This window comes from Ips typographus, linkage group LG2 (assembly GCF_016097725.1).
Source record: "Ips typographus isolate SLU linkage group LG2, UJ_Ityp_2.0, whole genome shotgun sequence".
In the NCBI taxonomy this organism is placed as follows: domain Eukaryota; kingdom Metazoa; phylum Arthropoda; class Insecta; order Coleoptera; family Curculionidae; genus Ips; species Ips typographus.
The window spans coordinates 232,507-255,950 of NC_138423.1; the positions used below are offsets into that span (position 1 = coordinate 232,507).

General features: G+C 34.7%; 2 protein-coding genes and 1 long non-coding RNA gene across 4 annotated transcripts; 1 reads left to right on the top strand and 2 right to left on the bottom strand.

Moving 5' to 3' along the window:
* Positions 1-16: 16 nt before the first annotated feature.
* On the top strand, positions 17-2,793 carry LOC145724119 (uncharacterized). Its single transcript, XR_014176941.1, has 2 exons — positions 17-276; positions 334-2,793. It is a non-coding gene; the product is annotated as an uncharacterized LOC145724119 (long non-coding RNA).
* LOC145724067 (uncharacterized) lies at positions 706-22,558 on the bottom strand. 2 transcript variants are annotated; one of them, XM_081972150.1, is made up of 11 exons: positions 22,054-22,558; positions 15,640-15,819; positions 14,510-14,622; positions 14,060-14,447; positions 13,887-14,008; positions 11,559-12,162; positions 11,220-11,502; positions 7,733-8,003; positions 4,945-5,076; positions 4,625-4,890; positions 706-4,523 (listed from the first exon to the last, which is right to left on the bottom strand). In XM_081972150.1, exons 1-11 carry the CDS (start codon positions 22,133-22,135, stop codon positions 3,590-3,592), a joined length of 3,375 nt encoding a protein of 1,124 aa, XP_081828276.1. In that variant the 5' UTR covers positions 22,136-22,558; the 3' UTR covers positions 706-3,589. The 2 variants fall into 2 exon arrangements, with proteins under 2 accessions (XP_081828276.1, XP_081828277.1); XM_081972151.1 differs by lacking the exon at positions 22,054-22,558 and adding an exon at positions 18,214-19,295.
* On the bottom strand, positions 20,069-22,814 carry LOC145724097 (alpha/beta hydrolase domain-containing protein 17B). The gene is made up of 2 exons (XM_081972197.1): positions 22,652-22,814; positions 20,069-22,024 (listed from the first exon to the last, which is right to left on the bottom strand). Exon 2 carries the CDS (start codon positions 21,734-21,736, stop codon positions 20,876-20,878), a length of 861 nt encoding a protein of 286 aa, XP_081828323.1. The 5' UTR covers positions 21,737-22,024; positions 22,652-22,814; the 3' UTR covers positions 20,069-20,875.
* Between the last annotated feature and the right edge of the window lie 630 nt (positions 22,815-23,444).

Consider the following 23,444-nt stretch of genomic DNA (forward strand, 5'->3'; position numbering starts at 1 on the left):
TGTTTCACCTACATTTACAGTTCAAGTGATATAACGGATGTTTATATCGCGGTTGCCAATGGAGACGTTTTATACACATTGGCAAGTCATGTATACGAATAAAGGTTGTTCAAGTTTGGAGGGTTATTGGCCCTATATACAGGGGGTTCTTGTCATGAAAAAAAGTTTTTAGAAACACCCTCTTAAATGACACTCTGAGTGTCAAAGTTGAAAAAATAAATATCTGTGAAACCGTTTATCGCACTGGAGAGCAACTTTTGCAGGAATAGAGTCTAGGTAATCTAGAATATTTTGTGGTTTGCAAGTTTTTTTACCTCTACCCCTAACTTTTAGGCCACAGAAAAAATGGGTGCTCTTTTCGTACATTTTTTTTGAAACTGTTAAATATTTAAGAAATGGTGTAATAACTAGTTAATTGTTAACTTCATCTATTGCTTGTTCCATATTTTGGTCATAAAATGCCATTTTCTTCAAAAACGGTGTCTTCATATTTTGGGTACTTTTTGCGATCAATAAGGATCGTCTACCATTTTGTTTTTTGTAGTAATTAGTAGTACTAATAGTAGATTGGTAAAACGTACTTTATTAAGTTTAGGTATAATTTGAATAATACTAAAAATTAAATTCCACTATGGTAGACGATTTAGCAGGATCACTAATGTAGTGAGATTATCTAGATTAAGGTAAAGTAAATAAGACCGTTAATAAATGTTTAATAATTGTCTAATAACAAAACATTAAACTAGATATGTGACGCCAATAATTGTAATATATTAATACATAGATATACAAAAAAATACTAAACTGAAGCATATTAAAACTGGTTAAGACTAAAGTTAATGTCCCTAATTTTGTGAAATTTAAATCTATTATTATGTTTTAATGCAATATTACAAAATATAACAATATATTGACAATGTTCCTATAATAAGGCACTTCTAAAGAGGAGTTTATACGGTGTGTAAAAAATAATAAAAAGTACGGAATAAATTCATTATTTTTTAAACGAAGATTAAAACATTTCTCATACATATCGCTTTGATGTCAAAAACTATAAACGTGTATAAAATTTTTTTAAAAAAGACGCCGTTTAAAAAATAATGAATCTATTCCATACTTGTATATTATACATGTTATAAAGTGTGTATCGCAGGCAAAAGTTTTTACTAAAAATAAGAGTTGTTCTTTATTTTTAGGTATGGGAATCTCAAAATTATAAAATTTTTTAGATGTTTTTATAGAAAACTTTAAGTAAACGTACAATACAAGGTGTCCCGAAACTATTGTACGTCATACGTTAACTCTTGATTCTACAGATAACGGTAAAAAAGAGCTCACTTAGAGGCATAGCAGCTCCCTTTATGTTCTATTCCACTTTTACTTAGGCCGGGCTTACCCAAGTTCATAGTCATAATCATAAACTTAATTTTTGTCCATAACAACACATAGTAAACAAGTAACCTATACTGGGACTCCGTGTGATATAAGTAGAGTAGAATTCTATTTATCGACTATATTTTAGGTGTCGGACATTCTATGCACAAAGAACTAAAAAGCCAAAATATGGGGAGAATTGGAGACCTTTAAGAGGTGCTAAATTCACGCGATGTTGTGGCTTTCTAGCTCTTTGTGCATGGAATGTCCGACTACTTTGTACTTGTACCGTGTCTACTTATATCACACGGAGTCCCAGTTCTGGACTACTTTGTTTACTATGTCTTGTTATAAACAAAAATTATAGAGAATACGGTTAACGCATGGCACACTAATTTACGAGGTGTAGAAAAAAGTTTTTGCGTGCTCCACGATTTTCTGTTGTCTTGGAAGAGTTTGCATCAAATTTTGTGTAAAAAATGGAATCAAGTGTTCCAAAAACACTTGAAATGTTGACAGTGGTATACGGTGAGTCTAAGCAAATAACATGATTACAAGTGGTACGATTTCTTCCAAGAAGACACTAATAACAAACCACGTCACAAGAAGTAAAAAAAGTAGTGTTGGGGAGTAGTCCAAATTACCATCAGAGAAGTTGCTGAATCATATTGGCATTTCATTTGGTTCGTGCCAAGAAATTTTAACGCATATTTTGGGCATGAGTGTCAGCAAAGTGTGATCCACAATTGCTCAATTTCTGCCAAAAAGAACCGCTCGAGAGCTATTGAATGACGACAACGACCACCCAGATTTACTCATAAGAGTCATACCAGGAGACGAAACATGAGTATACGGTTACAACGTCGAATACTAAATGACTAAATAGTCTCAGTAAAGGCAATGGACTGTATCATCAAGACCAAAAAAAGCACGCCAAATTCGAAGGTTTTGCGTACTTCGATTGTAGAGGTGTGATGCAATCAATACAAGTCGAAAGTCATTATTTTCGTCATAAAAACCAAAGCGTAAACAAACATTAACGGGCCATTTGTGCTTTGTGTAATTAGTAATTTATGGATGTGAGCGTAGTATCTGTTTTATAACTTTATTAAGAAAACTTCTTTTTTCTACGAATGACCGCAAAGAAGCTACTTTGCGCACACTTTTACATATGCAAAGTAGCATTTTTCCGCATGCTATGCGGAAAAATTGTCAATAAAAATTAAAAACAAAATGTATAGTAATTTTATTAGTAGTAAACATATTGTTCCTAACAGGTGCGCAAGGTCGTTTTCCCGCACTTACGAAGGTGGTCCGATAAGTACCTGGCTTCACCACCAGATAACATAATCTGAGGCGGCTACTGTCAAAATTTTAGACAATTCGGACTCTTAGTTTTGTTTTGATTGCATGTGAAAGTGGGCGTGATTCTTCTCCGTCGATGGCTACCGTCAAAAATTGGTTTAATGAGTTTGAACGAGATGGAACGTGCTCCAAAGAAGGTGAAGACTGTCTCATCAACTGGAAAGGTGATGGCCACCGTGTTCTGAGATTCACAACGAATTCACAGATCGTTGGAGGGCAAAACGATCACAGGACTCTACTAAGCCGAATTATTACACTGAATTGCATAAAAAACGGCGGCATTTGGCGAAGAAAAGTGTTTTGCCACCATGACATCGCACCGACTTACAACCCTATTTACTATACTTACCTATACTTTTTGTTTCCGAACTGGAAAAAGTCACTCGCCGGGCTAAAATTTGAGTCGAATGAGCGGTTTATCGCCGCCACGTAGGACTACTTTGCAGACCTCCCAAAAACGTATTTTCCAAACGGGTTAAAGAAGTTGGAAAATTACTGGGTTAAATGTATCGAGCTAAAAGGAGACTATGTTGAGAAATAAATCGCCACTTTTAAAAAAAAATTGTTTTCTTTGTAGGCTAAGAATCTATCGGACCATCCTCGTAAAGCTTATCCGAACTCGTTTGTTTCACTACTTTCACGTGCGGGAAAACATAACTTTGTGCACTGATTAGGAAAACTACTATTACACCTATTAGATCGTGATGAGATTTATATTTCAGTGTATTTCACAGCTTAGAATATATCGCATTTAGTTAATAACCTCAAAAAGTAATAATATATTAAATTTTCTTAAAGTTACGATTCATGTTAGTGTGATGTTTTAATAGTGATTACACCCAAAGAAAAGTTAGTTAGGGCGACGATAGTAATAACCACCACAACACGAACAATCAATTTTCCGAGGGCGATATGTGGCCGAGTGGGTTCGGAGAGCGTTTCTCCTTATTACCGATTGGGAAAATTCGTCAATTTTCTGCACAACCCAGGCAGTGATGTATCCCGACAGTTCGTTTAAAACATTCGTAGCGAGGCTTTCCCCGTTAAAACTGTTTCTAACTATAAACTCGAAAAACGCCACAGCACGTTTAGCATACTCGGGTTTGACCGTGTCGAACAGAAAATGATAATACTGCTCATCACCCGTTTCTACATACATTTGATAACGTTCTTCCCATTCGTCAACTATTTTACTGAAAAACGACATACCGATTTGCAAGAACTGGTAACATTGCTCATTTTTCGGAATTACTTTGTCTATATCATCGACAAGGGGTCTCAATAATATATTAAGAACGTAATTCACAGCTTGGCGCACGGCTTCGACAACTTGGGTTCGTACATCGCTGCAGCAAAACTTGAACAAGTTTGATGTAAGTCCAACTAAATTGTTCAAGTTCATCCCTGAACCTTCCTCAACCTTAAGATCGTTCAGCATCCGACTAAGGGCGGTTTTCAAACCTGTATTACTGCTGGATGTTTGATTAACTTTTCCAATTGTGGGCGCTTCACGGTTCAAATTATTGAAAAACGTCTCCGCTTGTTTGGGATTCAGACCGATCACCTCGTTCATGTCCACGACGATTCCACCTAATGTGATTTTACCGCCGTCCGCTGAGTATTTCACTCCGGCTTTGGTCAATCTTTTGGTGTTACGAGTTAGGGCGGCGAAAACTTCGTCTTTGTTGGGAATGTTCCGAATCGCCGAAATCACCTCGGCTTTCGCCCTTGTGCTGTCGTTGTGGTTGTTCATGGTTTCTTTCATCAGACGATTAAAGGTTTTCCTGAAATTTAATCAACGTATAAACAAATTAGTCAACGTATAAACTATGAAGAATTTTGAAATGATTACATTCTAATGACTCTAAAGATAATGTTTCCTTACCGGTGTCTGTTACTTCTCAATGAATCCTGATACTCTTGCAACACTCTGGCTTGAGTTTCATCCACGATGTTTTGCGCTCCTTTGAAATTGTAGACAGCATGACCGAAGAACAGTACGGAAGAACCCAATTGGAGAATCGTAAGCGCTGACGGCGGTTGTTTTTTGTTCATCCATTGATCGATCACCTCGTAGCCCGAGTTGGCCAAACTGACTCCGCCTGCGCTCAAGTTGAGCACTTGAATTGCGTTCACTGTCATTGTAGTCCCCTAAAATTAATCAACCGAAATGATTGGCTTATTTTCAGGTTGATAGTAACTTACTTTGCCGATATTGACGCCGTTTGAGACAAGTTGCGCCAAAGCCGCGTTAGCTCCAGCTCCTACGAATCCTAGAGATCCGGCGACGATGTTTAGGTAAGCTCCTCGAGCTTCGGAATTGGCAATACTCATCGACTACAACAATAAATTAATCATTTTGGAGGACCTTTAATATTAATCCAATACTTGATTTGTTGTAAAGTTTTTATTTTATTTGAAACGTCTGAGTGGTGTTCAGTTTAGATTTAGAATGATGTACAGGGTGATTGATTGAATTTTGACCACCCCCTTAACTTCATTGATTTTGACTTTAGCAAAAAACGTTAAATACAAAACTAGTAGATATTTATGTCTACTTTATTCTTAGATAAACAGTTATTATACAGGGTGTCCCAAATTTGAGTAACAAACCAAACTTATGTTTTTTTTAATACAATGACCAACTTTTTATCCGATATTTGAATTATACGTCAAATTCTAGACCTAATTGATGTAAAATGTCTGTATCGATATTCACCTGTTTCCGCAGCAGCATCTGTTACTTTAACAATGTTGCCTCGACTATGTGATTATGGGTTAATTTAGTTACTGAAATTTGGGACACCCTGTATTATAACAGTGTGACCTATTTAGAATGGAAACACCCCTATAAAATTTTAGGTTATTAACCGATTTCAATGATTTTTTTTTCGAAATAATTAGGAATGAAATGTCTATTACGGGAGAAAATTTTAAATACTTATTTCAGTTTTCAGGTCATATTACGATACTTTTTCTTGATAGAAAATGGAAAATTTTTATTAGCGATTTTTTTATTGAAAAAATTATTACGCCACTGGATCTATAGTGCTTTCAAATAGCTGTGACCAATTTTTTTTTTTTTTTTTTTTAAATTAATCAATTAATAATTAATAATAAACAAGTAAATAGTAACACCATTTCTATGGCAACAGTTGATGCAGGTGTTCTTTTGTGACCGTTAGCTTAGAGGATTTTTGAATTTTAATTTGTCAGAACTTTGTTATTAATGAATGGATTTTCATGAAATTTTGGTCACAGCTATTTGAAAGCACTATAGATCCAGTGGCGTAGTAATTTTTTCAATAAAAAAATCGCTAATAAAAATTCTCCATTTTCTATCAAGAAAAAGTATCGTAATATGACCTGAAAACTGAAATAAATATTTAAAATTTTCTCCCGTAATAGACATTTCATTCCTAATTATTTCAAAAAAAAAATCATTGAAATCGGTTAATAACCTAAAATTTTATAGGGGTGTTTCCATTCTAAATGGGTCACACTGTATAAGGGTAAATTAGACCTAAATATCTACTAGTTTTATATTTAACGTTTTTTACTAAAATCAAAATTATGGAAGTTAAGGGAGTGGTCAAAATTCAATCAATCAAAGACGCTGCTGCGAAAACAGTTGAATATCGATACAGACATTTTACATCAATTAGGTCTAGACTTTGACGTAGAATTCAAATATCGGATAAAAAGTTGGCGATTGTATTTAAAAAAAACATAAGTTTGATTCGTTACTCAAATTTGGGACACCCTGCATATTAACTGTTTATCTAAGAATAAAGTAGACCTAAATATCTACTAGTTTTGTTTTTAACGTTTTTTGCTAAAATCAAAATCAATGAAGTTAAGGGGGTGGTCAAAATTGAATCAATCACCCTGTACATGGGTGACCAAATGCTGTTAAGACATGGCCGTTGTTTTGTTCTCTTTTTTATGGATAGAATTTTCGAATTTTTAAAATAGTCTTAGAAAAGGACAACGGTAATTAGCAATAAGCCTAGGCAACGCAGCACGCAGAAGGGTTACACCAATTTAGGTATTTTCAGTGCTTGACTTGTTTTCTTCACTTGTTAGTCTTTTTGCTTCACCCTCTGTAAAGTGCGAGTATCATAAGAAGAGTTCTCCTAGAGCTCGGACACCAGTCCAGTTTGCAAATGTTACCCAGCCAGGACGTTTTGCTTTCTATTATGCAGGGTGATTCGCGCTGATGGTATAATAGAAGTATCTAGAGATCGACTCAATTCGTAATCCATACTAATCTGAATACGGACACCTGTTTGTGCTAAGTTTGAACCAGTATTGAATTTGATAAATATCTGTCAGAACATGTAGCAGTTACGGAAACGACAACTAGTCATTACGCACAAGCAGGTGTCTGCATTAAAATTAGTAGGGGTACCTTAAGTAAAAACTGTTATTAAGTCAGAAACCGTTAAAGTTAGCTATAGGAAATGTATACATGGATTTGTTCTAAACTTAATGTTCTTTTATTACAAACCAACAAACAAGCCTTTTATTACAAACCATATACGAACTTTTGGCAGTTTTTCTATCTGTTCGACTAAAAGGTAAATATTGTCCACCCTGTAGGCTTTTTTCATTTTCTGTCTTTGGGCTTTTGAACCATGCAAAAAACGACAACTCTCACTGCGATTACAGACACCAAGCCCATACCCCATTTCATGTGGCAACAGAATGCCCACTAACGAGAGCAGAGTTCTCGTTCAACCGCCTTCATGAAGCTGGAATGAAAATGACAAAATTGACTGTTTGTCATTTTTTTTGTCTGTGTACTCTGCGAAAGCCATACGAAATGTATGTATGTACTAAAAAAATGTTCATACCATACTAATAAAGTAAATAACTAATTTTCTACGGCCAATAATAACGATTAAAAGGGGTGAGCAGTTTATAGTGAATAACCTTGTAAACATGGACATCCTGTATTCAGAGAGGTACGCGCTAGATTAACGTTACTAACCTCATTATGTTTGCGTCTATCATACAAAGCATAGGCGCTCCTTCCTAGAGCCCAGGCACCAGAAAAAGCTCCAACTACCATAGCGCCTGCAACGACTACGGGTGCTACTGGGAGAGCGGCAATGCTTGCACCGGCCGTTATAAGCACCGCCCCGGAAGCGATTCCGGCCGCGCCAGTCGCAATGTCTCCCGCCTGAAGGAGTTTGTAGTCCCATTGGCAAGCTGGCGATAAATGCCTCTCCAAATGAACTTGTCCATCGACTACTTTGTATCTGGAAGTAAATACCAAAAGTTTTCAAATGAAGATACCTACATAATAATAGGAAACTTTACAATTTTTTTTATCCAATAAATATGATGAAGCCAAGTCTAAAAAAAGTGAATCCCAAGTATTTTTACTCTAAAATTAAAAATAACTTGTTAATAAACATTTAAAGCTCCGCACACCCTGTTCCGTGACGTCATATAGTATTTTTTAACACAGTAGCCGGGTTTTGCCGGATCATACTAAACTAGAGCTCGAATCAGCTAAGAAAAGGCCACAGGCGTCATCAAACGATGATGTCACGATCTCTGTACGTCTCGCTTTAAATATTGCTGCTCTCGTTACTTTCCAAGTTGTTGTAGCCAGTCAGTGGTGTTCTATTATTTTATCAGTAAAATGAAACGTTTTCTTCGTTTTTAATAAAGAAAATAAAAGACAAAAAGTTTTTCAAAGGAATGGAAACTCCTTCTGCTTCTTTCTTCATAAATTGTAAGACGTTACTGACGATTTCACGGCCTTGGCTGTGTATGATAACACCTTTCCTTCCAACCTTTTTGGACATTATGACAAAATAACGTTTTTCATTCATAACACTGTGTGAACTTCAACTGCGACCATCAACAATACAACCAAAACACCAGACTAAAACGGAACCTAACCTAACCCCCTAAGTCTCCCTGTTCGCCACTACATTTTTTTAAACTTGGCAACACCGTTTAGAGTGCCGGCTAGTAAAAGCATATAAAAAGGTCCATCTGTCTGTGCCGCATCTGTTTTAATTGTGTCCAAGTAAAAACCGTACTACGTTGCCAAGTGGCTTTTTGACCGCTTAACAATTTATTTTCGGGAATATTTTAATAGGACGCCTCTGATTATATCTAATGCGACGGCAACTGTAGAAGGAGAAAGAAATAGTTTTAAAAACTGCGTCATTGATGATGCGGTGGCCTTTTCTCATCTGATTCGAGCTCTATTGAGTGATATAGGTCTTATACAGGGTAATTCAAATTCGACCCTCACCATTGGGATCTCAGAAACCATAAGAGATACGAGAAAGTTTAAATTGGGGCAAAGTTGCGCAATTTAAAGCTCAACCAAATGCTGTTTTAAAAATTTTGATTTTCCGAGTACTTCCGAAGATATCCGAAAAAAACTGAAAATTTGATTTTTTGTTTTTATTTATTTCTAACCTTATTTGAAGAGATATCCCAAAACTAAAAGCATCTTTTCATTGCCACTCTTTCCTATTCGATGATGGATTCAAATTTGCCACACGACGTTTCGTTTTCTGTCAGTCATCATCAACTTTCTTTTTTCTTATGGGCGCCATATTGGATTTTTAGCCCACCAAATAGTACGTTTTATTCTGATTTTAGTGATGTATAATAACTTATGATTTGCTTCATAAATAACAAAATAATTCAATAAAAACTATTTTTACTTTAGTTATTGGCTTTGAGTTAGGGGCCGTTTTAAAAAATGTCATTATTTGACAGTACTTGTCAAACACGATAATTCGGACTATCATTAGAGCGTCAATCATAGTTAAAAATGTATCTAGAAAAGAAATCCCCGCAGAAAATGTTATTATTATACAAGCATTGCTGAACTATTTAGGTTAATCAGAAAAAGAGATTTGTTAGCATTATCTCTAACTTAAAAGGCTTATTTATGTTTCCAAGAGAAAGATCATCATTTTAGGAACTTCATTTTTTGCCAAATTTCAATTTTTTATAATGTTAAATGCAAGTTTATAGTTATTTATACAGTAAGTGACAAACCATTTTTTATTCATTCATATTTATTCGAGTGAATAAACCGGTTTAAGTCACGTGTACACCTTTGTGACTGTTCAGGCCAATTGCGTGTGACAAGTACTACCAAGTAATCTTCATAAAACGTCTCATTAACTCAAAGCTAACTAAGGTAAAATCTCTAAAAGCTCTAATGATCGTCCGAATTATCGTGTTTGACAAATACTGTCAAATAATGACATTTTATAAAACGGCCCACTAACTCAAAGCCAATAACTAAAGTAAAAATAGTTTTTATTGAATTATTTTGTTATTTATGAAGCAAATCATAAGTTATTATACATCACTAAAATCAGAATAAAACGTACTATTTGGTGGGCTAAAAATCCAATATGGCGCCCATAAGAAAAAAGAAAGTTGATGATGACTGCCAAAAAACGAAACGTCGTCTGGCAAATTTAAATCCATCATCGAATAGCTGAGAAAAAGTGGCAATGAAAAGGTGCTTTTAGTAATGGAATATCTCTTCAAATAAGATTAAAAATAAATAAAAACAAAAAATCAAATTTTCAGTTTTTTTCGGATATCTTCGGAAGTACTTTTATAGAATTTTTTTTGTCAAGTTTCTTATTAAACTAATATCAAATTACAGTACAAAATTCGGCAATGTCGTCTGCTTTTTTTCATAAAACAGAACATTGGTCTTAGAAAAAATTAGATGCGCAACTCTGGAGTAAACCGCTTTTTGCATCCTTGAACTTTGAAACCCTCCGCTTCGCAACGGGTCTCAAATTGTTCGCGGAAGCAAAAATTACACTTTCCACTTTCCTCCTTAGTTGCGCAAATAACTATTACCAGTTACAGTATGAAATAAAACGTTTTACGATACTCTTCCGTGAAATGCAATAATCAAAGTACTCCTCTAGAAATTCTTTTTTTTTCGTTTGTAAACATCTAGACTTGTACTTTAATAACCCATTTCCCGGACTTGTAACGTAAATTACTATTTCCGTACACAACTTAAGAAAGTTCCGCAGTTTAGGAAGTTCCACTTTTTCGGTCTAGCGCAAAAGAAATCTGATCCGTTGTCGAGATATAGACGTTCCGTACTCTTATCAGGACATTCTGCATTAAGTATTGAAGTATTCAGGTGCCCGTTGTTAAAGAGCAAGCGCAATGTGAGAGAACAGAAAGTAGCAACTCCACAGTATTTTTTCAAATGTGAGACAAAATAAAATATAGTGTATTTCGTAGGAAAATCATATTCTCCGGTGTGCTAGCTATTAATGTGCGTCGTCGGCCGGAAATATGTTACTTTTCCTACGTGGTAGACAATATTTTAGCTGTGGATTAACGTAACCTAACCTAACAGGTGTGATACTTTGCCGCGCGCTAACTGAGCCAAACATAATTCCCAATAAACCTTCAAAGACAACTAAACTAAAATGTTTTATCTTAATTCTGCTTACCTGCCATCAAAAGGTACGACCATTTCGCTTGGTGCATATTTATTTTTGTTTAAAAAATCTTGCCAAGAATTATACGTTCGGCCGGTATTGTCGATAACCACCCTGCACGGATTACGGCTACCGCGGCATTTCCTCAAAATGAAAACGGGAACAGTACTGACGTCAGCTTTAGGATTGTAGTCTGTGTTTTTCTTTGCCCTTTTGATTTTCTCGACGGGCAGGGGTTCTAAACAGACATACACAAACGCCACCTCTACGTGATCTTTGAACTCCGCAATTTTATCTAAAACGTAAAACAATTAAAAACTGTAGAAAATAAACTATGAAAGCCACACTTACTGCTTTCTCTAAGCAAAACATTGCACAAATCATCAACTTCATTAAGCACGTCTTTGCTATATCCATTCTCAGTTTCTGGAGGTCCGCGCAAGGCAAAAGCTATTTTATCTTTCAAATAGTTGTGCTGATCGAACTCGAAACTATCGTAATCTCTGTCGCCCAGCATATCGGCCCACAATATTTGAAGTTGTTCTGACCCAAGTTCGCTTTTAGTTTTCGTTTTTTCTTCAATTTGGTTCAGTTCTAGTTCCTCCTTCATTTCCAACTTGAAGGCTGTTTCCACTTCCTTTAAATATTTCAACGCTTGCGAAAGTGATACGTTGCCTTGCAAGCAATAGTGCACGCTTATGGTCTTGCGAACAGGAAGAATGCACAGCCCAACGGATTTTTTTTCGGACACGCAACTAGACACTACCGCCAAACTGGGGTGACGATTTAAGGCACGTATTAAGGCATCGTGATATTTAGTATTATCCAAGTCCCATCCCAGCAACAAGAAGCTCCTATTTAAGATTTGCGATAGCTCACCGCTTGCCAAGTTACTGGTGAACATCTGCGAGAACGGATGAGCGGAGTTGTGAAGGTAGAGCAACAACGCCTTTCTCTAAAAATGGGATTTCACTAGATTACAGAATTTTACTTAGTTTATTAGTAAAATAAGTAAAGGGTGTGGAAGTTTTAGAAATCTTGACCCCATAATTAAATAGTAGTTATGAAAGCGGTGAACTGAGCAATAAAAATTCATTTCAACGAAGCAGACTCTGTATGTAGAACTAGTGGGTTCCACAGGATTGGAATTCAACGAAACCCACTGCAACCAAAGGGGAACCCTTCGTCATTTAAATTATGAGTTTTAACTCCAGAACAAGATGAGCTTTACTCCATTTTGCAACGCTTGCAACTTACAGAATCATCTCTCGATGTGACATCCCCTTCTACGGCCTATCACAATGTAATCCAATACTTTCCCAACGTTTTTCAACTCAGATGCATTGCTCTGTCATAGCTTGTTTTGTTTTCTGTATTGACTCTGCCGCTACTGTTCCTCTCCTGCTTAAACCAATAGAAAGAACAGGGAGCCTGCGAGTCAGTCAGTGACGTTACGCATTTATCATAATTAATTAACTTTTCCACTAAACTCATTTATCTTGGCAAATTAAAGAAAAACTAACTGGTTCTTGACTTGTATTTATCTCATGTCAACCGAAGTAAACATATCAATGACAAAACGTCAAGTATATTTAGTTTGAGTATTTGCTCCCAAAATATGTTGCAAAATGCATTCATTCCACGCATCAGATAAAGAACTTCCTGAATTCGCCGTATCAACCACCTAAAGTTTGGTTTTATTACCCTTCACAAGCACGCTACAAGAAGAATAATCAATTATTTTCAAATTGGTGTAATTAAAAGCAGGCGAAGAGCTTGAACCAGGAAGTGTTCCTCACTTTTTTTGCAAATCTCTCCAAAGTATGTAAAAAATTCTACTTTGGACTTGATAATTTTTGCGTGAATGCTTCTGAATTATTGATTTTTATCGAGATGTCGAGATATGTTCCTAACACTTGTGGAAAACATGTTTTCCACACTCGACTGTTTGGCGTAGAACTGCAACGCGTGCTAAAAAGTATTGCTTTCCGGACTTGTTCGTAACTATTTCGACAAAACTTCCATTTGATCTACATGGTTACAATGACGTAGAATTCGATGACGCACGGATTTTTGACACGCGACTACTGTAATTGACTTTTCCTTCCAAAAGAATAAAATATATAAAAAGCATGACCAAACAGATGCTGTTGACTTTGCTTATCATCGGTAATAAAATCCGCTATCAAACCACTTAATATATCCGATAATATAAATATTGGTCATTTGTGACCTCATTTTTTAAATACGGTTTTAGAACTAACCAAACCAGATATAAACCGATAAAAGAAGACATCGTTAGAACAAGTTTTTTTATAATAAATTTTACGGGAAATTAAATGAGTGCATCCGAACTACTACTGACTTTTTACCTAAGATCGACGGAAAAGTGTGCTTTGCCGCACGATTTTTCATAACGAGAGTAGCACTTTTCCACACTAGTGCGGTAAGTAGGTTTACCGCACGATTTTTGTTGCATTGATCACAGATTTAACAAATGAACCTTTTGTAAGGTCTGCTTGTTCTGTTGTTCCTTATCATTTTAAGAATATCGTGTTGATACCTAACAATGATAGAATCTAATAACAATTACAAATTTGAGGTACATTGATAAGTCATCCTTTTTTGTCACCCCAAAAGTTTTGTGTTTTCAAAAATATAAAATTTTCTAGGACAAACCTCACTGATTGCTGGCGAACATATAATCTCCAAAGCATCGTCCAGCGTGCAATGTTTCAGCGAAACGGAAATATTTGTCGGCAATTTGCGGCTCAAGCTTTTAATGGCCTCAATTTCAAATTCTGCAAAACGAAACTAATTAGACAGGTTTTAAGACAAAATCTTTCACCTACCATTACTGTCCGCACCCGCCATTGAATCAAACGAAGCTTGATCTTCCTGACACAATTCATGAACCATTTTCACCCTTTGTTTTAGCGAATCTAAAGTGATGTGTCGCTTCAGACAGAAAATAACGGTTAATTCTTTGTCTTCGGTCGGAATCAAACATACTGCAGCCCCATTTTTTCTAGGTATTAGGTCCATAACGAACGACAACTGGTCGTAACGGCTCAAAGCTCGTGTTAGTGCCTCGTGAAGCTGTGAATCGTCCAGATCCCATCCCAAAACGAGAAATGACTGATCCAGTACGGATATGATCTCATCATCGTAAATGTAGTTTAAAAAATTACGACAAAACTGGTCGTTTGAGCTGTGCAGGTACAATAGCAAAGCTGTTTTCTGAAAGTTGATGTAAATTTGCTTGAAGGAGCATTTCCAAATTGTTATACACAGACTACTACCTTATGGACTGAATCGTGAATTATGGAGACTGCGTTATCGATATTCAATTCTCTTATATTCAAACCGGCTGGTACTTGTCTTTTCAATCGTGTGATGGCCTCGATCTCTAAATCTACAAATTGACAAAGTTAATTTAAACAACCAGCTTAGTTCAAATTAGCAAAGTTGTAGCATTGTGTCTGATGATCCAAATGTGCAGTAGTTTGCATTTTCAGATTGATCAAAAAAAGCAGCAAGCTTAAAGCTGCATTTTTGACCAATCATAAGCTGTGATTGGTTATCGAGAGTGTTCTGTGTTAGAGAAATTCCCGTGTATGGCACCAAATGAGTGTAGTTGTAATAACAGTGACACAGAATAAAAAACAAAAACAGTTTGCTCTGAGAATGGCAAAAGAAATTTGTAAAATTGTGAAATTTGATTTCCACTACAGATTAAACATTCAAAATCGAAAATACCTAGTTTCTCATCATCATCAATATCAGATATAGATAGTTTCTAGCATTGCCAGATAGGTTCTGATAATTGTCAGATAGTTTCTGGTAATGCCATATAGCTTTCGGCAATTGTCAATAATATAGGTATGTACCGGGTATTACTTATGATATAGGACGTCAGTTGTATTTAGAAAGAAAATGAGGTTTAAACTTAAACCACAAATTTTATAAAAAATACTCAAAATATGGAGTTTTTGAGAAAAATACCAATAATGATATCAAAAAAGTAAGGTAGGAACAGGCAAACCGTTTTTGCTCTTTAGGCAACTCTATTTTCCACCGTTTGTCTGCTATTATGTGCTACTAGCCTTTCAAATATTAAAAAAGCCAATTTAATGTGACACATTAGGTGCAAAATAACACAGTCTAAACTAAACGTATCTAAACTGTTTTTAAACTCAACTTAGCCAATGTTGGGGAAACGGACATAAGTAGCAAAATCTAAAGATAGCATCAGTTATTTGGTTGTAATTGATGCTTGTACATTGAACTGGCATTGCCAAAAGCTATTTGGCATTGTCAGAAACTATCTGGCTCTACCTCTATTTAACTAAAGCTCTATTAACTACCTATAACTATAGTTTTTAAAATAGCAAAGCTAACGCAGCGAATTTGTAACACCCTGTAAGCTTACCGAAAACTTTCATGGCCTCATTTCTCGACCTGAGCTTACAAATTTGTAAACAGTTGAAATCCGAGTGGAAGCAGACTTGCAGAATGGCATTGTCGTTGTTCGGTCTTAAAAACGAACCTACGACATCGTGGTCTGTAATGTCAATGTCGAAAATCTGTTCGATTTCCTGTTTTAATTGTCCTGAAACAGCAAACTGGTATTTAAAGACAATCTTGATATGTTGTCTCGACATTAGCATCAAAAACAGTCGCCTGAGATTAAGATTGTGCTTAAAAAACTGATATTCTACACAATTATACTTACTTTAGTAAGTATAAGATTCTGCACACATAAATCGTTTCCTTTTATGTGATGTTTTAAATTTATCTACGAGTCAAAGTTATAATCTTTAAAAAAGCATTTCATAGTACCTAAATCATCGGTAAAAATGCAACTAAAGCAAACCGGAATAAAGCTGATAAACTTATACTAATAAACACCGTATAGCATATCACACCTTTGATAATTTTAAGACAATACAGCATTTAAAAACGCAAAAACAAATGTGCTCAATTTAACATTCCTCTCATTATCTCGGTGTCTATTAAAATTGCGTTGCACGAAATCATTTTTAAACTATTTAAAAATCATTAGCACGTAACGTCGATCAACTAATTTTACGTTTCACTTCGGTTTTGTTTGAATCATGGATTAAAACTTATCTTATTATTTACATGTAAGCAATTTCATTTAATAGAAGTACATATTAAGTTCAGTATCATGCAACACGATTCTAACAAATACATTTAGTCCATAGAATCACATAAAATATGCTGTCGGTTAAATTGATAGAACAATGAGGCTGGATTTATAGATAGCCCCTCACAATTTATAAGTTATTAACATGGATTATGTCATTTTGCTGAAAAATGCTTCCAAAGAAAGATACAACCCTCCAAATTTCTGTTTAAAAATCGTTTTTTTTGCCATAACTGTCAGTTATGGCACTTAAAACTGGACCACCCTGTACAGTTTTCCGCATTAGCGACATCCACCTTTTTTTTAAATGGATTGGTAACGATTTTAATAAATTTTTAGGTTCTTGGAAAATTTCCAGTTTTATCCAGTTAACCAAGTTTAAATTTTGAATAAAGTCAATATATTAGTAAAAAGAATGGACTTTAGACAATCGTGTAGATCAGTTTTCAGAAGCAGCGGTATCATGACAGTCTATGCCTTATACATATTTGAGTGTTTGATGTTTGTCAGTAAGAATAAAAGCTTATTTGAAAAACAACATGAAACTGGATATTTTACCAGAGCGGAACATCTTACTTATGCTCAGCACAGACTCCAGCTATCAGAAAAAAACCCGGAATATATGTGCGTAAAATTGTATAATAAGTTGCCTTTAAGTATAAAAAAAATCAATGGATGTAAACGTTTTAAAAATGAAGTAAAGAAACTTTTGCTTGAATTAGAGCCATATTGTATTGAGGATTATTTAAGATAGTAGAATTTTGATATTGTATACTGTAATTTTTCTACATTATTTATTTTTCTTGACGTTATTTCTATTTGTTATTGTAATAACCAATTGGAAATAAAGATTATTATTATTATTATTATTATTATTATATTAGAAGGTGAATTAGGGATGTATAGGAATGGTAGATAGAGATCAGTTTTCAATCCAAAAATGTATTATTGAATGATAATTTTTAACTATAAATAAAGCTAATCTAGTATAAAAATTAGTTAATATGTTTCCTTGTCTAGTCCAGACAAAAGCAAACATATGTGGAATCGTGATAAATAATTATTACAGATGATGATGATTAATTTTTATCAATGGATTGGAACTCATGATAACGTTTCTTGGCCAGGACGATCATCAGACTTGATTTCACTCGACTTACGACCAAGTTTACGTTCACCATCTTGACCTATCACCGTACAAACCGTACTGTGTTATACAGATTGTGCTGTGTTGACTTCGCTATTAAAAGAGCTAAATAATACACCAAAAGTTGATGATGGTTTCCAAGAAACGAATTGTTGGAAAAACTTTTTATAAACTTGTAGAGCTCGAAAAGGTGCCCTGCGAAAGTATTGTTTGTTTTTTGATATGATTTGAAATAACTTCAAAAGTAAATAAGAACAAAATTACAAAAAAAAAATTAACTAACTTTATTCTAAATACATCAACACTAAAATAAATACTTATTTTTTTGAAAACGCCATGTATATGGCCCTCTGACTGTGCAATTTTTTACTAATTTAACCGACTTCGTATCTCTGGTTTCGGTGATTTCTATGCAATACATCCTTATTATGTATTTTCTTTTTGGACGATATAGAAAATAAATTGATGATGTTTTCTAAGAAACGATTGGAATAAATACAGCGTTGTCCAGGATAACTAAGCACACTATAAGGATCTTGAAAACGGTTAGACAACACAGATTTGGTTAAATGGGAGAAAAGTTGTCTTGTTACCTTTTATTTTTTTGTGACGAGTAATATTGGATCTAGACCAAAACTAAAGATACTACTGGCCACAGCAACTTTTAAAGCTAAAAATTACAAAAGTACCTGTAAGTGGCATGTAAGTCTTTTGTTGACTTCGACAGCAGAAATCTCGTAAATAGTCGAATATAACCGATTTCACAAAGTTTCCCGTATATCCAAAACAAATGAATAAGGTAGCACAATCTGCACAATTGTCATCATTGGACTCAATTTGACTGAGATCAAAAAAGATCTACCAACTTGACTGGTAAAAACTCGAAAGCGTCTATTATCGTTTGTGTTTGTATGAATTAATTACAGAGTACAGAGGTACGGTGAAAAGTTGTGATCATGGTAAACTACTATTTCCACTGCAAAAAAAAAGTCAGTATTTGGTCGTACTTTCTCCAGTTAAACTGATAAGGTTAGAAATGGTTCCATTTTATGTAACGATAACTAGGTAAAGCAGACGACTATATGTAACTAATCCAGTGAATGAAGTCAGATAAGCTTCTGGCAACATTACCCCGAAGTTTAGGCCTACTAGATATCTATTTTATTAGGTTTTCTGTCTTTGTTTCGGGCATGCAATTATGTATGTTGCTCTGTAAGTTACACGGTTTTCCTATGGCCGATTTTAGTTTTACCATACCTGTGTAGTTGTATATAATTATCTCTACTATTTTCTTAAAATATTAATAAGAAACTGTTTTTCCATAAGAAGGAATCTGTAAGAATGACACCGCGGTCCTTAAATCTAAGTGGTAATTATAATAGCGTTTTTAATGGGTTTTGTGTCTTTAGACAATGTATTTCCGCAGCAATAAAATGAAAAAGATAGATAACATTGGCCCCGTTTGTTTTGGCGCACCATGCAGTGTGCACAGCGAATTTAACGTCACAAATCAAAACAATACTTCGAGCAGTTGTCAAAGTACGTCATAGTGACGTTAAATTCGCTCTGCACGCTCCATGGAACGCCAAACCAAACGGGGCTTTAGATTTAAAGAATTCTTTGTAACACATCGTTTCTTATGGAGAAAATATTTTCTTATTAATTTTTTAGAAAATAGTAGAGATATTGACTTGACTATACAGGTGTGGTAAATCCAAAACCGACCATAGGAAAACCGCGTAACGGACAGAGAAACGTACATAATTGCATGCGCGGGACTAAAACAGAAAACAAAAAAAAATATCAAGTAGGCCATATTTTCAGCGCGCTGTTGCCAAACGCCAAGTTATTTTGTCGACGGTATTTGAGTGATACTTGGCGTTTGGCAACAGCGCGCTGAAAATATGGCCTACTTGATATTTTTTTTTGTTTTCTGTCTTAGTCCCGCGCATGCAATAATGGTCGGTTTTGGATTTACCACACCTGTATATCATTGGAATCAGCTTAAAAAGAGCTTTCCAATGAACCATTAAAATATAGGGTGTTCTGTAAGAAAGAAATCACTTAGGTCAACACTTTAGACAAAAATCGACTACGCCAAAGAAATCAACGTAAAAAAACCTGTAAGTGGCCGTTTTCAGTTTTTTGTTGATTTAAATGACAGCTGAGATATAACAAACAATCATTTTGCTCTGTACCCTGTAAACCCAAGGAAAATAGCCACCCTGTACATTATGCATGAAAAGTTCCGAATTATATTAACAAAAACTACGAGTTGGGTGACCACATCAAAATGTAATACTACAGTATTAGAAATTACTTTTAGTACCCAATACTTAATCATTATGTGTAAATGATAAAATTGGCAGTGTAATTCATTAATTACGTCCAAATTAGCAAAACCTAAGTGTGCATTGGCTAAAAAAGCCATCAAACTGGAAACAATAAATATCTACGTCAACTGTAAACTCTGGACTTACAGTAGCAAAAACTAAATAACCAATAAACCATACTAATAGGAAATTTACAATTAGACTAAACTCCTTAATCAAATCTCATACTTTATTTTAGTAACGTAATAATTATGATAGCACAATTTATCCATTACAACTAGCACACAGGAAGATAAATGTTTGATAATCCTTATACTATCCTTAATCCGTATTGGTAGATTACAGTTTTTGCTCCAATTGAAACAACTAAATCATATATGCCTGCCTCGATAATGATTATGACAGTTTTCAAGGTGAGAAAAACAATAAGTAATGTAAAATTTTAAAGAAAAAATGAAGGCGAGCACGTAAAATTGAGTTTTTTCAATCCATCAAAATCAAAACACACACATACCAACTTGTATTTCCTTTAAAATTGAACTTTTACGAAAATAATAAAAATTGGTCTTTTGTTCTTTACAAACGGGATTATCGTACCTTATATTATACTTATATACATTTTACAAAAATCAGAACTTACCACTATTAAGCTATTATAAGTAACCTGAAGAGTGAAATGAACGGTTTCGCGTTTATCAAAAATACTTTGACTCTGCAGAGTACCAGAAAAGTTCACTACTATAATCAATTTTACATTATATAGGTACAGTTTTTCAACAGAGACAAATATCAGTCTGACATTTTTTTACAGAAATTTATGAACATTTCAAGAATACAAAAAATTACAGGTAAAAAAACAGTGATAGAAATTATTATTAAATGTTAAGTTTGCACCACATTGCACAATCCTCTAAGTACTTTTTTGAAGTTTATTGTGATTAAAAACCCTGACTTCACAGTACTAAGAATTTGATGTTTCTGAAGGGAATGTCCTATCTTCAGTACTATTGTGCAACTGTCAGTTCTCCAATTCTACTGTGATAAAGCGTTTCAATCTTTCCAAATAAATTGGATATAACTCAATATCATTGTGACCGGCACCTTCAACCCAAAGTGGTTCGACCGCCTTGGGACATTTTTCAAATATTGTCAGTCCATGGGAAAAATCGATAACTTCATCTTGTGTTCCGTGAATAATCAGTGTAGGAGAATTAACTTTAGGTATTTTATCAATACTGGGGAAGGCATCAAAAAACCATGTCCTCCTGGTATTAGGAAAGGCCACTTTCATTCCAGATACTAAGGGCGAATGTAGAATTACAGCACCAACTTCATAGCGTGCAGCTAAGTCAACAGTAGGCACTGTACCAATACTTTGGCCATACAAAATTATATTTTCAGGACTAATTCCATATCGCGTTCTAAGTGCTTGCCAAGCTGCATCAATATCGGCGTACAAATTTTTTTCAGATGGTTTACCCCCACTCACACCATATCCAGAATAATCATAACTGAATATATTGCAATTCATTCGCGTACCCAATCCCCAATAGAAACTACTCATTTGGCCCAGATCTACCGCATTTGCGTGAGAAAAGAGTATTGTAAATCTTGCTGTACTGCAACATCTTACAAACATACAAGCTATTTTATTTCCTCTAGTTGTTCTGGTATAAAAAGCATCTATGAGATCTTTTTCCCTATCGCTAAATTGCCACTCTGCCCTTTCAGTAACAGTAAAACTATATTTTCCATTATCTTCAGACACAAACTCATATGTTGGTTCTGGCGGTATAAATGCTAATTTTGCTGCTATTCTGCTAGGGCAAGGTGGACAACAAAACAGGCAACAAAACTCACTAAAACTTAAACCGTTCATTTCTCATAACATTCAATAACTCATTTTTCATAAATTAAATGTTGATAGTAATAATATGTAAGTAGAAATCAGAAGACTAAGATTTTCCTTCTTGGAGACAACTAGTGACATTTTTTTGATACCAAATTGTATCTTTTAAACCATTGCAGGGTAAAGCTTAATATAGCAGTCAAGTACAGAAGTAACATGCATGCTTTAACTAAGTGGTGTATACTATTCTCAAAGTGATGAGTGACAGAGCCAGCATGTGTTTGGCAGACTGTTTTAGGCAGGTCGAGTAAGACTCTTCTGAAAATATGCAAAAAAAATAAACTTACCAAAAGTATCAAACTCAGACAAAGTAAGGAGGGCTTCTCTATCACAATAAGTAATGAAAAATGTGAGTTCCTTCCCTTCCATATTTTCCTATTTTGTGCGACACTAAAGTGAACTCACTACTTCACCTCATCCTCTTTGTAAGCTAATAGCTGTAAGTCCCACAACAAGAGACAAATAGGTATGGGGGATTTTGGGTTAAAACTACAGCTGATACTTAATATTAATCCAGGTAAGCTGATAAGATAAAATATAGACAAAATGGTACAAAAATTCAATGTTTACGTCATGTGTGAATAAAGAAAACTGTATAATCAACTACAAAGTGCCTGACTGATTTTGATTTGACAGTAGATTATAAACATGGTAATAGAAACAGTTAGAAAAGGTAAAATGAATGAAACTGCAATTCTATTCGATCGATTCCAATTTGAATGAATTTATACCCACACATAAACCGATAAAGAGAAAATATGGCAAAGGAAATAACCAAAATGATGATGCAGTGAAATTATACATCATTTGCTGTCTAGTTTTTACTGTCATCCTTTATTTAACTTAAATTTAAATGCACCATGACTAAAAATTGTAATTCCTTACCTGAAGGTGGACCTTAGCACTAGTACAATATTATCACTGGTGAATATTTACAGTAAGATTGTTAAAATTTCGACAAAGAACTAATAAAAATATCTATTCTGCTGTTGTTGTAATAATGTAGTTTTGAAGTTTTGTTGTTGGGTTGGGGTTTGGCGTTTCAGTAGTTTTGACAGTGACACTCATGACGTGTAGAGGTTATGACAAAATTGACCCGTTCGGAATGACATGTTGTTGATTGAGCATGTGACTCATGATAACGGCAAGAATACATTATCACGTGATACAACTTTAAGTTCAAATCTGTTTTCCCGACCCTTCCAAGTCGATTTTAAGTACAACTTGACTTAAACTAAGTTAAGGTTTGAATATAAAGCAACCATTTGTTTACTAGAGGCTAGAGTTGTATTCGATAAACCAGACTGATCTGATTATTTTCTTTTTCTCTCTTATTCTAGTTGCTGCTATTGATCAATTCCGTCATTTCTATAGAAATTATCCTAAGAATAAATTTATTCAGAGGTGAAAGGCTCTTGCCCTTAGTGAAATACAAATTGAAAAATATAAAAAGTGAAAGAGGATGTCTGACGCACTCTTCTTTTGTTCGTTTCTTTTTTATTTAAGTCTGGACATTTAGTTCATCCATTTAATCAGTTCTTCTTTTTTGGGTTATTTTTTTTGAACCTTGTATAGAAAAAGAACCTGATGAGCGGCAAACTTGTATTGAGAGTAGGAGGAGTTGAGTATAATAAGGAATTCAGCTGTCGGTTGTTAAATTTGTCTATAAATCTCGATA